Source organism: Phoca vitulina, unplaced genomic scaffold (genome assembly GCF_004348235.1).
Source record: "Phoca vitulina isolate PV1807 unplaced genomic scaffold, GSC_HSeal_1.0 scaffold30, whole genome shotgun sequence".
NCBI lineage: Eukaryota > Metazoa > Chordata > Mammalia > Carnivora > Phocidae > Phoca > Phoca vitulina.
Genome location: NW_022589733.1, coordinates 8,483,140 through 8,498,592, shown reverse-complemented (window position 1 = coordinate 8,498,592; position 15,453 = coordinate 8,483,140). Strand labels below are relative to the sequence as shown.

Here is a 15,453-nt window from a genome sequence, read left to right as displayed (position 1 = left end):
GAAACCACCAAGGGTCAGGCCCCCAGGGCCAATCCCATATGGCCTGGGATAGGGGCACCGTCTCACTTTGGGTCCACCAGAAGGCAACTCTGAAAAGAGGATTTGAATGCAAGTAGCTTATTCGAGAGGGGATCCCAGAACACACCAGTAGAGGAGAGGAGAAGTGGCACAGAAAGGAGAAGGAAGCCAACCGGAGCTGCACAGTAAGCAGGTATCCACTGTGAGGTGTCATGTCTCCAGTTATGTCTCAGGGCTATTCCGTGCCAGTGGCAAGGGAGCTGGGGTATTTAGCCTCCCACTCCCGGGGGTCATGGGTTAAAGCCGGTTCCCAAGGGGCTATTAATTCCCTGGAGCTCTGACTTGCTGCACACCTGGGCAGAATGGTCACTTGGTGGCCAAAGACCTCAGGCAAAGAGCTACGGATGCCAGAGGTGGAAGTCCAGCCAGTGTGCCCAGAAGCTGGGGATGTGATGAGGGACCAGCAGCATCTGCCACAGGGGCTCCTCCCCTGACGTCACGGTGGTCTCTGGGCCCAGAGGGCAAGTCTTAGAAGACACGTCTTGGAAGGTTTCCAAGATCAGAGCTAGGGGCAAACTAGTTTGTTATCTAATGGAGCTGGGGGTAGACTGAAGCCAAGCGGAGAATCAGGCTGGTCCAAGACCAAACAAAACAAAACAAAACAAAACAAAAGCGAGCAGTGGGAGGTGTGGAGACAGGTGTTCTAGAGAGTGTCCACGTCTGCTGCTGGCTTCTGTCCATCCTGGTGTGTGGTGGGCCTACCACAGGACCGTCCAACATTGATCTGAGGCTGTGTAGGTGGAGTATGAGATCAGGGATGGATAAGCTCATCGAGAGAGGATGCATCCCTTCTGAGTGTCTTTTTGAGGTCCTCACAGGACCCCTCCTTCACCTGGTCTGCAAGCCAGGAAATGGTTCTTGGTGCAGACCTCTTTCTAACCATGCTGGGAGGGTTTTAAAGTTCAGGACTTTCTAGGCATGAGAAAAAGCATCTGAACTGACCTGCTCTGTTCCCAAGCCCTCAGTATAGTGAGTGCAGGTGCTCCTTCCTCCTCTCGAGGGTCCTGACGAAACTCATCAGCCAGGGGCCACCTGAGGTCAAATTTGCTCTTTCATAAACTTGGTCTTGCCTCTGGATACAAGTCTGATTTGTGGTATTTTATTCTGCTTTGTCTGCTGGTCCCCAGCCTTACTGGACTTGGGTTTTTTTAATCTGGTATCCCGTGACTTTGAATTCAGAGTCTTACCATGACTACACAGATTTTATCGATGGTATTCTTTCATTTTGTATTTGTCTCACTCTCTTTCTGATAAGAAAGAACTTCTCTGAATATAAATTTAATATCCTACACTGGGATATTATGTGGGAACACGTGAAGAAGAAATTCGATACTACTCTAAATTCCTCCACTGAGAAACAGCTGCTATAAATTTTTGATATATTTCTTCGAATAATCTTTCCACATCTTATATATAACTTAGAAATTAATGTTATATCATGTTTTGTTCATAAAACACTATTTTGTAAGCCTTTGTTCAATATCAATGAAAAGTCTTCAAAAACATCCACTATTTCACAGAATGATGCATCAAAATTTACTCTAGCATTCCTGTCCTATTGGATATTTAGTCTAGCCAGATCCGTATTTTAACACAAGAAAAAAGATTATGCTCAGCCTTATGTGCATAAATCTTTAACCAAGTCTCTAAAAGTTTTCTTAGGATTGGTTATTAGAAGTGAAATTCCCAGGCGGGGCCCTAAGAGCATTTTAAAATTCCTGATCATGTTGTGAAATTCCTTTCCAGTGTATGAGAGGGATTTCTTAATTCTCTCACTTGGGAAACTCAGATTTAAAAATAAAGATAATGCTGCCGATTTCATAAACTTTTCCTTGCCAAAAAAAAAAGAAAGAAAGAAAGAAAGACCATCGCCATGTTTTCAATGGCATACTTAGATTACTAACTCTGTCCTCCCTGCTTCTCCTGTTTTCCTGTTATCCTAATCTGTGCCCTACTTTCCTTTGGAAACTTGTGTTGTGCTTGTAGGAATTTTATACATCTCCGTGGTTTTAGGCAGAAAGCTAAAAAAAAGGGGGGGGGTGAAGAAAAGGAAAATTATCTTTTGTGCAAGCGCGCTGCCCAAAGAAGTTCTCTCCTTCACGAAAAGTCAAGGAGCTCCTTCCTAAAACTTCTGAGTGGTGGAAGCGAAGTTACAGCCCCTTCTCTCAGCGAGTTCTGCTTACCTTGAAGCAGCTGCTAACAGGTGGATTTCAGACCCACAGGGGGTTGCTTCTTTCAGACAACACCTCTTGCTAAATCAAGGGAGCATTGACGGGGCTGAGGGAGGCAATTCAATAAATTATTGCACATCTTCATGCGGGGATGGCATATATGGTTAAGTCATTTTTGGACAAATATTTAATGATATGGAGAAATGATTATCATTTATTTCAAAATGACATATACAACATCATCCCATTTCATATGCATAGATATGATATATGCTAAAATACGAACACAGGTGTTTTCGAGTGGTGGGATTATAAGTGATCTTTTTGTTCATCCATTGTTTCTGCTCCTTCCAAGTTTGTTATTGTACACACGGGGGAAAAAGCTCTACAATGTCTCCTCCAGCCCCATTGGGGGCCCGGCTGTCCCCCCATCAGAGTCACTCCTCTGTGGGGCACTAGGGTCCATGCAAAGCACTGAGCTCCCCGGGGTGCTGGCCCCCAACTTAGCCCTGAAGGAGTGGGTGAACAGCTCTGGATGAAGCCATCTGCAGGAAAGCTGACCCCTTCTGGGGGCTCAGAGAGGGGGTTCCAAGAGCAGGGACTGGCAAAGGACGAGAGAGCCACCTTTGTCCTCCCTTAGAGACCCCCCTTCTCTCTGCTGCCACCACCCTGGGCCTGGCAGGAAGCAAGATACGAGGTGATGGAGAAATAGAAAATGTTGGGTTTTGGTTTCCCGAAATGCAAGAGACAGATTGTGCCCTTTCCCCACGTTTGTATTTAAATAGCTGTCAGACCAGCATCTCGGATTTGCATCACTCCTCCCTAGAAATTAGGTGAGAAAAACACTGGAAACCGTTCAAACTGGGCAGAATAGAAGGCACCTGCTGGGCCGCAGACAGCCTGCGAAGGAATCAGACCCAGCCCGTTTCTAGTGAAAGGTGGGAGCGTCAGCAGTATACACGTAGATGTGTGTGTGAACGCATCGTAGGCAACGGCGTCTGTGGGGACTGGCCCGAGGCCCCATAACGATAGTCAGTTCGCACGGATTTACGCCCCCAGTTTCAACATTTCATTCATTCAACCTGCATTCATTGAGCCACTCAATACCTGCCTCAAAGCCTGTTTCACCTCCACCAACGGTGCGTCTTTAAGCAAATCACGGACCTTTCCCAAAGCTCTGTTTCTCTGTTGTGCTGGTAACCGGGGGTTTTCTGCAGGTCCACACAGTGTCTAGCTCACAGTTGGCTCTGTCACTGGGCAGTGGCTATTAATGCTGCTGTTGTTGTGTACCCAGGACCCGGGTGGACCTCCCTGTCCCTGAGCACCCAGGGCCCCGGAGACCTCGGCGCCATCCAGGTGTGCGTCTGCTAAAATGAACTGTGTGTGAATCCATCTCTTCCCAGATGCCGGAGCCCCCACCTACATGTATGAGTTCCAGTATCGTCCAAGCTTCTCGTCAGACCTGAAACCCAAGATGGTGGTAGGGGACCACGGGGACGAGCTCTTCTCCGTCTTCGGGGCCCCACTTTTGAAAGGTGATGGCCCTTTGGTGACTACAGACTTGGAGTTAGAAGATCTGGGCTTGAGTCTCAGTTTGGTGGTGGCCTTGGGCAGGTCCCCCTTTCTCTCTGGTTCTTACCAAATACACCAGAGTAGGGCTGAGCTACAAAGGTTTCCAACCTTTCTCTTACTTCGACACACATGATGGAGAAGGTATAAACATGTGTCCCTGTTTGTAGTGTCTCTGAGAATTTGGGCCCAGGTATCCCTAAGACACCTGGCAGGTCACCTGCAGGGTCCTGCTCAAGGGCCAGAATGCCACCACTCACTGCCCACTCACAAGAGCGTGTCAGAATGTGAGAGTAAGGTCAGAATGGGTGTTGACCTTGAATCGGGACTAATGTGCGTCTGTGTGTCTGTCTATTCAGCCATCTATCTACCTAAAACTCATGTTTCTAAACTTAATATATTTAATCACATAATACTTTAAAGAAGACCTCTCACAAATATCTCCAATGTCCTAACCAGCAGCAGTTAGAGAGGACAGGCGTGAGACCCGCCTCAGGGCTGTTTGTGACATACTAGTGCCTCTGGGTGTAAAGCGCTCGGGTTATTTTTCAGATTCTGTGAAAATGTGGGTGGGTAAAGGAGATGGAGGAAAGGCCCCAAGGAGCACAATCCCGAGGTGGGGTTGCCGTGGGGGACCCGCTGGGTATGGCGCTGGGACCTCGACGGGGGAGGGGAGGGCAGGATGTATAAGCGTAGAGGACTGACCGCAGCCCTCTCCCGCGTCCTCCGTCGGGAGCTCCCGAGCTGAAAGTGCACACAGATTACCCAGATCTTCCTGAAATGCGGGTTTGATGCAGCAGATCCCGAGTAGGGCTCAGATTCTGGATTTCCCTTGAGGTGTCCAGGGCTGCTGACCACAAACCACGCTTGGAGTAGCGAAGGCTTTTTTTCTTCTTCCCCACAGGAGGTGCCTCAGAAGAGGAGGTCAGACTCAGCAAGATGGTGATGAAACTATGGGCCAACTTCGCCCGGAATGGGTGAGCCCAGGGGCAAAGATGGAGCAAGGCTGGGGGAAGGTTGGGGGAGGGCCGGGCATGTTGACTCCCAGCCCTGGGACCCTGACAAGGAGAGTTCTCGGAGAGTGGACAGGCTCCCTAGGATGTGGTGAGCTCCCTGCCTCTGGAGGTGGATGAGCTTCCTGGCGGAAATGAAACCAAGAGGTCTCGCAAATCTCAAAGTGTTGTTGGGGGACCCCACAGTAGCTTTGGGTAATTCTCACTTGCTTCTGTTCCCAGGAACCCCAATGGGGACGGGCTACCCTCTTGGCCCCCATACGACCAGAAGGAAGGGTACCTGCAGATTGGAGTCACCACTCAGCCAGCTCAGAAGCTAAAAGACAAGGAAGTGGTTTTCTGGACTGAGCTTCTGGCCGAGGGGGCAGCGGAAAAGCCACCTCACACAAAACACGTCGAGCTGTGAATGGGGGGCCTGGTTGGCCTTGGGGCCCGGGGAGCCCAGACAGGGGTGTTCTACAGAAGATATTTATGAGCCAAAGAGGATCTTATTGTGAAGGCTGGGGATTGTGTGGTGGAGGAAGGCAGAGGTCAGGGAGGGGGAATCGTGGCTTCAATTTGGGGAATAAATTCTTTTGGAGACCAAGTCAGCATCTGTGTCTTGGGCTCAGAAAAGGATGAATAGGGTGTGCACCATTGTCTGGAAGGTGCCTCTGGTGGGGACGGCTTGGCCCTGGGAGCTTCCAAGGGGGACTCTGCCTCTGCTCCGTGTGTCTGGGCCCTCAACAGCTTCCAACAACGGGATGTGGGGTGGCCAGAGTGCAGTGTCCCTCCTTCCATGCAACACTTTGAGGGGAATACGTGCTATCAACCTCATGAACGTTAACACGAGGCCTGAGAAAACTCAACGAGGAAGTGGCAGACAGGACCAAGTACATAATTTTCTGTGCAAAATAAAAATAAGCCTTTACTTAACAAATTATTAAGAATTTCAAGATGACAATAGCAGAGCATGAAAGCAACCATGAGCCTAGGGCTCTGGGTCTCACACCTATGAAGCCCACTCTGGTGAAAGAGCTGGGGTGTAAACCTTAGCAGTCTGGCTCTAGAACTTGAGCCTGCAGAGCAGTCCTTCCTTCCTGAGCAGGACACTTCATAAAAATCCTATTCTGGGCTTGTCCTGATCTCCTGAGTTCAGGGGCTTCCTGCCAAAGGCACCCATTTGACTGGCGGTTCTCTGCTGCCCTCTAGTGGGTGATGTCCATATAGCCACACCTGCTTCAGGGATGGATCCAGGACCGTAACTCCAGGCAGAGACCCCCAGCAATGTCCCCGGGGGTTCTGGATTGTGCCTGAGCTGACACTTCCAGGGGCAGCATTCAGATTGGTCTCTTGCAGCCTCCAGACTCCTAACCATGCAGGGGCGGCTTAGGTAGGCTCTTCCCAAGTCTCACTCCTACTTCCCCGGAGATGAATTGTCTCTTGGCCCTGGTGGTCTTCCCAGCCTCCAACAGGACTAATCCAGTTCTGGGCACCTCCAAAGCGCTCAGGAAACCCCACTCACGTAGCACTTCTCTGCAAAGGATCTGTCCTTGGCCTCCCAGCTGGGTTGGCGAAAGGTTCCCAACTGGTCTCCCTTCCCCTTACCCTCCACGCTTCGGAGCCAGAGCGAGCCATCTGAATGGCCACCCTTGTGTTCACCTTGCTATAGACGCGCCCTTTGCTGTCTGAGTTTGCAGCTCCACTCATTAAGAGTCTGGGCTGGCCTCTTCACTTGCTTTGGCAGTAAAATATGGCAGAAGTGACGCCGTGCCTCAAGAGGCCCTGCCCGTGTGCACGCACGCTCTTGAGCCCCCGTGACTGCCGTGTGAACAAGCCCAGGCCAGCCTGCTGGGAATGGCACATCCCACAGAGGGGGGCCGTGCCAGCAGAGGCTGTCGAAGACCAGCCAGCCTCCCACTGACCCACAGCTGCAGACACTTGTGTGAGCCCAGTCAAGATCAGCTGAGGCTGGTCAGGTCGGGGGAACTGGCCGGGTGGTCCGCAGACCCATCAGCCAAATACATGGCTGCTGTTTTATGTTTCAGGGGTGGTTTGTTACACAGCAACTACCTCCAGATACACTATGTGACACCCAAGTATGATCGCATCCCTCCACCGACCTAAAACTTTTTAATGGCTCCTCGTTGCCCTCTGGAAAAAGTTCCATCTCCCTATCCCAGCTTGGGAGGGCCCTCATCATCTGGATTTTACTTCTTTTTTTTTTTTCAAGATTTTATTTATTTGACAGAGAGAGAGAGAGAGAGAGCACAACAGGGGAGAGCAGCAGGCAGAGGGAGAGGGAGAAGCAGGCTCCCTGCAGAGCAGGGGAGCCCGATGAGGGACTCGATCCCAGGACCCCAGGATCATGACCTGAGCCGAAGGCAGTTGCTTAACCAACTGAGCCACCCAGGCGTCCTGGATTTTACTTTTCTCTGCAGCCCTTCCACTTGGAAATTTCCGCTGCATATTTCTTCAGATCCTTCGTCTCATGACCTGGATTTTTCCTCCTGACTCAGCTCAAGTATCACCTGTTGTGGGCACCCCTCTCTGGTCTCCCCAGGTGGGGTTCTGTGCGTGATTTCTCTGCCACGTTTTGAGATGGCCTTGTCTCACTCATCTCTGTAAACCCAACCATCTACTGAGGGCCAACCACGTGCCAGGAACTCATCTAGACACAGGAGAGATAAATAGAAGTGGTTGCTGCCTTCTGTCCCCAAGGCTGCTGGTCCCCTGAAAGATCCTTTCAACAAATTGTGGCAGGTTTGGTGGGAGGGGTAGGTTAGGAAAGACTTTTTTTTTAAGGGTGACAACATGAGGGACAGATAAGAGTCAGCCAGTTTCAGAGAGATGGGGAAAGGCTCAGGGATGAGGCTCAGGGGCATGGGGTGTCCTTGGGGACACATCTGCAGCTAGTATGGGGTGACCGGAGCAGAGAGCGGGAATGAAATGAGGAAGGAGTCTGGATTTACTCTGAAGGCACAGGGGAGACGCCCGTGGGCTACAAATAAGCATGCAGTAGGTGCTCAATATGTTTCCTTATCAGCATACCATCTGCGCCCTCCATCAGACTAAGAGTTTCCCAGTGACACGGGTTATTCCTTCTTTGTCCACCCCAGTTCCTCTCTGGTAAGTACTAGGACTAGGTATGGTTCTCATCAGTCAATGAGTGAATCAATGAGTAAATAAATCCACCCAAGATATAACAAAACAAACCAAATGGATCTTTTCATCCAGACAAGAATTACTTTTCACTCCCCTGGTTCGGGGAAGTGAGGGTCCCCATAGGCGCTGAGGAGGGTCCGGAGAACAAAGACCCCCTAGTCCTCCCGGCTTCCCTCGGCCTCTGCGCGGCGGCAGAAGTGTGCGTTGGCGCCATCTGGCGGCCATGGCCATAGTCTGTGTTGATCAGCTTCTTCCGTTGCTAAGAGGCAGTCAGGCCCCAGAAGGTGAGAGGGAAGCTGGAGCGGGCAGAAACGCTCTGCTCAGCAGACATGCATCCCCACCCACTCAGCCAGCTTCGACGGAACTCTGTGGATGCCAACCCAGCTTTGCCTGTCCTCAGCCTGCAAGACCTGAGCCCTGAGTACCCCCCAAGAGAGGAACTGATCTCAGCCCACGGGACAGAGAAGCCCTTATCAGTGGCTGCTCAGCCCCTCCCAGGCCTGAGGCCGACACAGCCAGGAGCTGATAAGCAGGACACCGGAAGCCACTTAGTTGCCAGATCTTCCGGGAGTCTCTGGCCACCACACTTCGGTCTGCTCCTCCTCTGGGTTGGAGCTGAGGTCAAGGCCTGCCTGAGTCGATGCCCAGCTGGGGGAGCCTCTCCCGTGCCAACAGCCTAATGGGGGCTGACAGTGGAGGGCTTGGGGGGCAGGCGGGTCCTGCAGAAGCCTGGCTATTGCCTGGCAAGGCCCGTGGGCCCTGGTATGTCCCAAAGCTTGAACTTCCTACCAGGGGGTCACGTGCACTGGGGCGCAGGGAGACTCGGATTTGGCTACCCAGACCCCAATTCAAACCTCGGCGGCACCAGCCAAAAGAGGGGACAAAGGAACAGAGACACTGTTTGGGCTGCAGGAAAACGCAGCAATGGCCGGGCTGCCTTTGAAATGGGCAGAGGTGGGGGAGGGGGAGGAGATGGACATTTGTCACTGAGCTGATCTGCACGAAACATGTAACAACGAACTGCGGAGCAGGCACTGTTCTGAACACAATGTTAACATTTAGTCCTCCCCACGGCCCCAGCTCTTGTCCTTCAGTGGCTGGGAGTCCTTGAGTGAGTGGGTCACCTGTCAACCCCAGCCCCCAACTTCCTCGTCTGTCCGGTGGTCACATTGTGGTTTTTGCCACCAACCTCAAAGGGTCGCTGTCGGGAAAACCAAGGACATGGTGGATGTGGGATGGGTTCAGTGAAAACCCAACATGAATAGGGTGACAGACATTTAGAAATAAGCTCTGTTGTCATCCTCGTTTGGTTGGGGTTGGAGAAGAGAGACCGACACCACGTATCACCAGAAGAGAGAGGCCCCCAAAGGTAATATATATATATATATATATATATATACCCATGAATCTCAAACATCTGAGAGTCTGATGCACGTATGTATTCTCTCTCCCCCAGAAGTAGACACAAACTCATCAAAGACAAAATTGAAAAATTTCCGAAAGTCTTGAAGTCCATCCATAAACAGTTTTCATAACCCCTGACCCATTACACAGATGAACAAATAGAGGCCCAAAGAGAGTGCCTCACACCTTTCGGTGCCTTCGGAAGGAGACAGAAACGAAGCTATAGCTCTCCCCAAGCAGGCCAGGGGTGCGATTCAATGGGGGAACGTGGAAAAGCCTGCTGGTTGCCTCAAGCGAGGCTCACCTGTGTGGGCCTCTCCGGCCACATCTGTCAGCTGAGGGCACAGGGCGGCAGTCAGGGTTGCCAGGCGCCCCGTCGTCCCCAGAAGAGCTGCCCTTTCTGCTTCTGGCCCAACCTCCCTCCTCTACGCCCGCAGGGCGGCTTACTCATTAAATGTCAGCACGCACAAAGGGAAGGCTGGAAACGGGGCTGCCTTTCATTTGATTCATTATAAAAAACCCTAACTCTGATTTTAGAGTTCAAACAGAACGATCAGAATCCAAATACCCTCTCTGGGATGTCTGCCCAACAGCCACTCGACAGGCCAAATCACTCCCCACCCCAAGATCGTTGGCACGAGGATATTGCTTGTCTTAACGCTGCCGCACGAGGTTGGGCTCATGACTCTCCACAAAGAAGCTCCATGGAAAGGACTTTAGAGGTTGTGCAACCTCTCTCCCCCACCCCTGCGGGACACCGAGTCCCCTCTATAACCTACCCGAGAGACACTGTCTGCTAGCTGCTTGCAAATCTCCAGTGATGGGAAGCTCACCACTTCCAGCCTATTCTCTGTTCTGGTCTAATCTTGCAAGATCTCTTCTTGGACTTCCTATTATTGGTTTCAGTTCAGCCCTTGGTTTCACCACCCACTCCCTGATAGCCTTTACATATTTGGAGACATACACTGGATTGTTTTTTGTCAATACCTCCTTTATATCAATGTCACTTTAAAAATAATAATTAAAAATTAAAAATAGTAATAAAAATAGTAACAATAGTTATTAAAAATAATAACAATAGTACGTGGCAACAAGGACCTATGGGTTAATGTATCCTTCTCTCCCCAGAAAAATGCACACATGCAGTAATGGATTGTGCACTGAATGTAATCCAACTGAAGGTTCTGATCCCCTTGAAATTCAGCCCCAGAAATGAAAAAGCAAAGCTAGATACCTAACTTGGTGTTACTTGGTATCCATTTTCTATTTAAATAAAAATATGTCTTAGGAAATAAAACCAATGTAGCTATTTTAGTAAGTAGTTTGAATTTTAAAAAATAAACAAATAAAAAATTAAAAAAAATATGTGTAATTCTCAGAGCTGGGATTACAGATTTCACCACTTCTAGTCTCCTATTCCATGGGTTATACAAAGAGTTATCTGGGTGAGAAGTGGACCACTATGACCAGAGGCTCTTCTTTACCAGCTGGAGGCTGATCGCAGACACACCCCTTTGCCTTACACAATTCATAGCGTTTTACCTTCGTGGCAGAAAGAACCCAACCACCAGATTCGTGGCACAGGAAATATCCTTTATTACTCTGTACACTTATTTTTCCATGAAGAGAACAGCTTTTAAAATAAATCCACACCAGACAGAGAAACCGGCATGACATTGGCACAGTCCATGACACAGAAAGGGCACCACTGGAACCATCCTTATTTACACAGAAGTGGAGAAGCAGAGGGACGAGGGCGGGTACCCCAAAAGCAACTTCACATTTACCAGTGTCTTTGGCGGCAGTAACGACGCGGACGCCCCCACAGCTGCGGATCCTGGGGCTCACAAGGGCATGACACGCGTCACCCTCAACATCCTCAAAACAAAAGGGTTGGATTTTTTTTTTTTTTAATACCCAGTGTTTCTGGCATCCATTGAAGACATACCAGAGAAAGTGGAACTACCGAATGTCCAGAAAAATCCACGTTCTGGAGGCCAGAAATCGGACATTGTTCTACTCCACAGGTTACGGGTCGCCAGTTCGTTCTGGAAAGTCCTACGGTAAACGATGTGCTTCCCTCACTGTACATCTAGCACAAGAACATGGTCATGGAGACAGGAACATTTTTTTAACTGGATGGGACCTTCGATTATGGGATCCAAGCCTTGCTTGTGCAAAGAACCCCGAAGCCCCAAGAGATAAAGCTCCCCCCTCCCCAGGAGCCCAGCGAGGCGGCTGCAGACCCAGGTCCCTGTGACTCGGAATGCTTTGCTCTCTTCTTCTCCGTCCCCTGGCTTCCAAAGGAAATAAACAAATGAAATGAGCTCAGCGGGCTTCTCTACTAAGAAATGACTTCTTTGGTAAGAATGCTTCGGGCTCCCATCACCAGGGCTGCGAAACGGGTCCTACACCCAGAGACAGCCAACCCCCACCCCCCCCACCGGGCGGGGCCGCCGTCCAACAATTAAGGCAGCTTCGGGGACTTGTATTCAGCAGGACGTAGGGCGAGAGTTGGCAGCTTCTCTCTCCTTTGTGTCCTCTGCATCTAGAATGAAGACCCGCTCACAGGCGGACACGGAATCACTGGACACTGAGCAGATGTTAACGCGGTGGTCTTAAACCGATATTTTACATTTCATGGAAAATAATAATCCTTTAAAAATCTGGTAAAATGCAAAAGTGTCATATACAGTACAAGGGAGTACCCTCATGTCGGGTAACCTCTGCTATGAAAAAAAGGCCACAAAAAAGAAGTCAAGCGTGACTCAGGATCAAGGACGTACTCCCCCTCCACGAAGTGTGGGTGGAGGGTGAGCCCAGAGCGTCTGCCAGCACCTCCAAGGCTTCCAAGGGCTTCCTGGGTCCCCACCCCCCCCGGGCAGGGGGGCCACATCCGCCCTCGCCCCTCGCCCCAGGCTCAGGAGCCCACTCCCCCCACAAAGCAGCACCATTGCGTTGGTTTGGTGTTGGATCAGCTAGCACCGCATCTCCGATTCATCCTTGGGACAAATGTCTAGAGGCAGAAAGGCCACATGCGGATGGCAGGTTCTTTCTGTAGGGTGTCCCTGTTCTGATACGCACAGGCTTTTCTGTTCACCCTCATTTCAGCCAGCCAGCCTCAGCGGTCACACCCCGCCGTTCCCCGGAGCGACTGTGTTCATCAGAAAGGGGGCAGCTCAATGAGCTCCTCTGGCAACTAGCTAGATGGGACCAAACGACATCCTCTCCCCTCTCCCCTTCTTCCAACACATTGTTCTTTTGCTAAGAGACCCCACCTGGCTGTTCGACTGGGTTTTGTTTATTTTTAATGACAGCCCTGGGTGGGGGGAAACCCTAGTGTGCCAGGGATTTCAGAGTGCTCTGGCCTGAGAGTCCGGGGATCTGAGCTGAGGGTCTGACTGGATCCCTTAGGAGCTGACAGCGCTTGAACCAGAGTGCCCGAAATGCTGGGCCTTGGTCTTCCCATCTCCGAAATGGGGACAGAGACCGGCCCTACAGTCCTCGCTGGGAAGACGGGAGGTGACAGGGATGAAAGCACTTTGTGGAAAAAAAGCGTAACACCGAGGGAGGAATTACCCTTCATGGGACCAGATCCCACCCAAGATGGGTCACCCTGCCCTCATCACCCAGACCCCCACCTTACTGTTCTACTCCGTTGGATGATCCACTCCCAGGCCCCACCTTCCACAGTGGTCTAAGAACCTGCCACCTGGGCTGTCGCAGACTTAGAGCTGGCCTTTTTACACGAAAAGATCAAAAGTCTTCTGATTTTCCCTCTTTTCTCCAAAAAATGACCCACGGACACTGACTTAGCAGGGAAATCTCAGGACCGTCAGAGAGAAAACCACCTCGCTGCCCCCAGCTGGCCCCCTTATAACTCTCTTCCACAAACCGCATGATCCATTGGTCAGGCTCAGGGACACCCCAGGTTTATGCAAAGCGCCTTCTGGATGTGTGTCTTCCTACACTCCCAGTATGAGTGACCTCTTTATTTATTTACTTATGGCCCAAGATTCTTCAACAGGGGCTTCCACAGTCGCAACAAGAGCCTCTGAATCTCGATTTCCAGCAGGGACATAAGAAGAGACTCAAACCATAAACAGAAACCCCAAACAGATGCCACCACCTTAACCAAACTACAAATCCATTCTCTGAAGGAGCTGAAACTCACCACCACCACCAGAGGGCGCCACGCGTGAACGTGTAACAGAAGTCAAGCTGGAAATTCTCTAAAACCACCAACCCGGTTCCATCAACTCAGAATATTCTCCCCTCGACTTGAATGACCAGGTTGCTCTGTACTTGGTCCCGCCCTGCCCTCAGGTGCTAAGTCCAGACCATGAAGAGAGACAAAGGGAGTTTTCGGGGCCACCCCCTATCACTTGAAGAGCCCGGGGACCGTGCTGGGTGGGAGACCTTGCTGGGTGGGATTCCCCAGGAAGAATGTTCCAGAACACACACACACATCAGACTCAGCTTAGCCAAAGTAAAAACTGACTGTGAAGGTTTCTGCTCACGATCCCCCAAAGCATCTATCCATAGACCCAAGACAGAGACAAACCAACCCCAGCTCCCTGACCAAGGTTCAGATACCGCAGCGCTGACCGGGAGGCGAGAGAGAGGATCCCCTGCCCCAGACCCAGCCGGGCTTTTTGTGTGTGCTTGGTTTTATGGCGTCTGACCAAAAGGAACACCCCCTCTCTGATTTGGCCGACAGGATTTCTTCTGTGACCCAAACTACAAGCAACCGTGGTGGGGAATTCCACCCGAGCCATGGAGCTCAGCTTGGGCCAGATCCCAAGCGGTGTGAGACCTTCCCCAAACAAAAGAGGTTCAACAGAAGCCATTCTTCCTGTTCCCTCCCCTCCTCTTCTCCCTTGAGGCTTTCCAAATCCAAACTCAAAGCCCCCGGGCCCGATGAACAGAAGGTGAATAAAAACCAGGTCACTAAACCATTTGTAACTGGGGAAAGAGGAAGAGGGATGGAAAGACACATCTTTCAGGAGAGGATTTTCAAGACTGTGTCCGGGTGGTAGCGAAGCCTTGGACCTGGACGCGGGCGCGGCAGGGCTCCTCCCTGGGGCCGGGTCAGATAGCCAACCAGTGCTGTAGCTGCGGGGGAAGAGAACAGGTGTCTACGCCGCGGCCGGGGACAGGCGGGGACCCCAGCCGACAAGGGCAGCAAGAGCACTGGGCGGGCAGAGGACACAAGCCCTCACTCCAAAGACCCCGGAGAACATGCAGGCTGATTACCTGCTTGTCATTTAGCCCCCGAAAGGGCCAAGAAGCCTCCCAAAGCCACACAGCAAGTCTGAAAACAAACCCCAACCCCAAGGATTTTAAGGGAAAAGGACTTAGGTCAACGTGTTACTGATGCACCTGCAGCTCTTCCTCCAAGATAAGAGATCCCCAGCCTAGCGTGGCGACCACTCAGAGAGAGAGCGAATAAAGCTTTAGGAAAGATTGGACATTGGCTTCCCAGGACCAAGGAGCTGAGGGCCAGGCAGAAGCTGTGGACGCAGAGGACAGGCCCCTCTCCTCTCCTCCTGACACCATAGCCCTGGGACTATACAGCCCCCAGCCGCTTGGGGTTTTGTGGCGTGTGGGCGTGTAGAGCACGCGGCGGGGAGCAGCTGGGGCCTGGGCCCCGCCCGGAACGTTCCAGCCTGCACCTACTTGGAACTGCCTGACGTCCCTCTGGGCCACCAGGTGATGCTCGTTCTCCGGGGTGATGCCGTAGGCCAGTCTCTGTGACAAGATGAAGACGGGGAGGAGGCCTCAGCCAGGCCCGGGGATACCGTCCCAGCAGCCGGCGGCCACCCCCAGCTACAGGCCACCTGCTAGTTGGCCCTAAAGTCCCACATGAACGGCGTGTGAGGTCCATACAAGACACCCCCCATCCTTGCTTGTGGAGCGGGTCTGTTCACCTTGAGTCATCTGGCCAGAGGCTGTGGCCTGGGTCGACTACTGCGGTCCGACACTCGGGGAGGCCCCGGGGCTCCAGGGCCGAAGGAGACGCACCCCGACTCTGCTCTGGGGGACCTCGCAAGTGTGGCACCGAACACATACAC

General features: G+C 51.6%; 2 protein-coding genes across 2 annotated transcripts in view; one reads left to right on the top strand and one right to left on the bottom strand.

Moving 5' to 3' along the window:
- CES1 (carboxylesterase 1) overlaps positions 1 to 5,417 on the top strand; it is a 28,570-nt gene extending 23,153 nt beyond the window's left edge. The window contains exons 12-14 of the mRNA XM_032424157.1: positions 3,653 to 3,784; positions 4,723 to 4,795; positions 5,054 to 5,417. Of these exons, the coding sequence (XP_032280048.1) occupies positions 3,653 to 3,784; positions 4,723 to 4,795; positions 5,054 to 5,237 (389 nt within the window). The 3' untranslated portion in view covers positions 5,238 to 5,417. The remainder of the gene's footprint in view (positions 1 to 3,652; positions 3,785 to 4,722; positions 4,796 to 5,053) is intronic.
- Positions 5,418 to 14,430: 9,013 nt separating this feature from the next.
- SLC6A2 (solute carrier family 6 member 2) overlaps positions 14,431 to 15,453 on the bottom strand; it is a 43,373-nt gene continuing 42,350 nt past the window's right edge. The window contains exons 13-14 of the mRNA XM_032424427.1: positions 15,059 to 15,130; positions 14,431 to 14,494 (exon numbers count right to left, since the gene is read on the bottom strand). Of these exons, the coding sequence (XP_032280318.1) occupies positions 14,471 to 14,494; positions 15,059 to 15,130 (96 nt within the window). The 3' untranslated portion in view covers positions 14,431 to 14,470. The remainder of the gene's footprint in view (positions 14,495 to 15,058; positions 15,131 to 15,453) is intronic.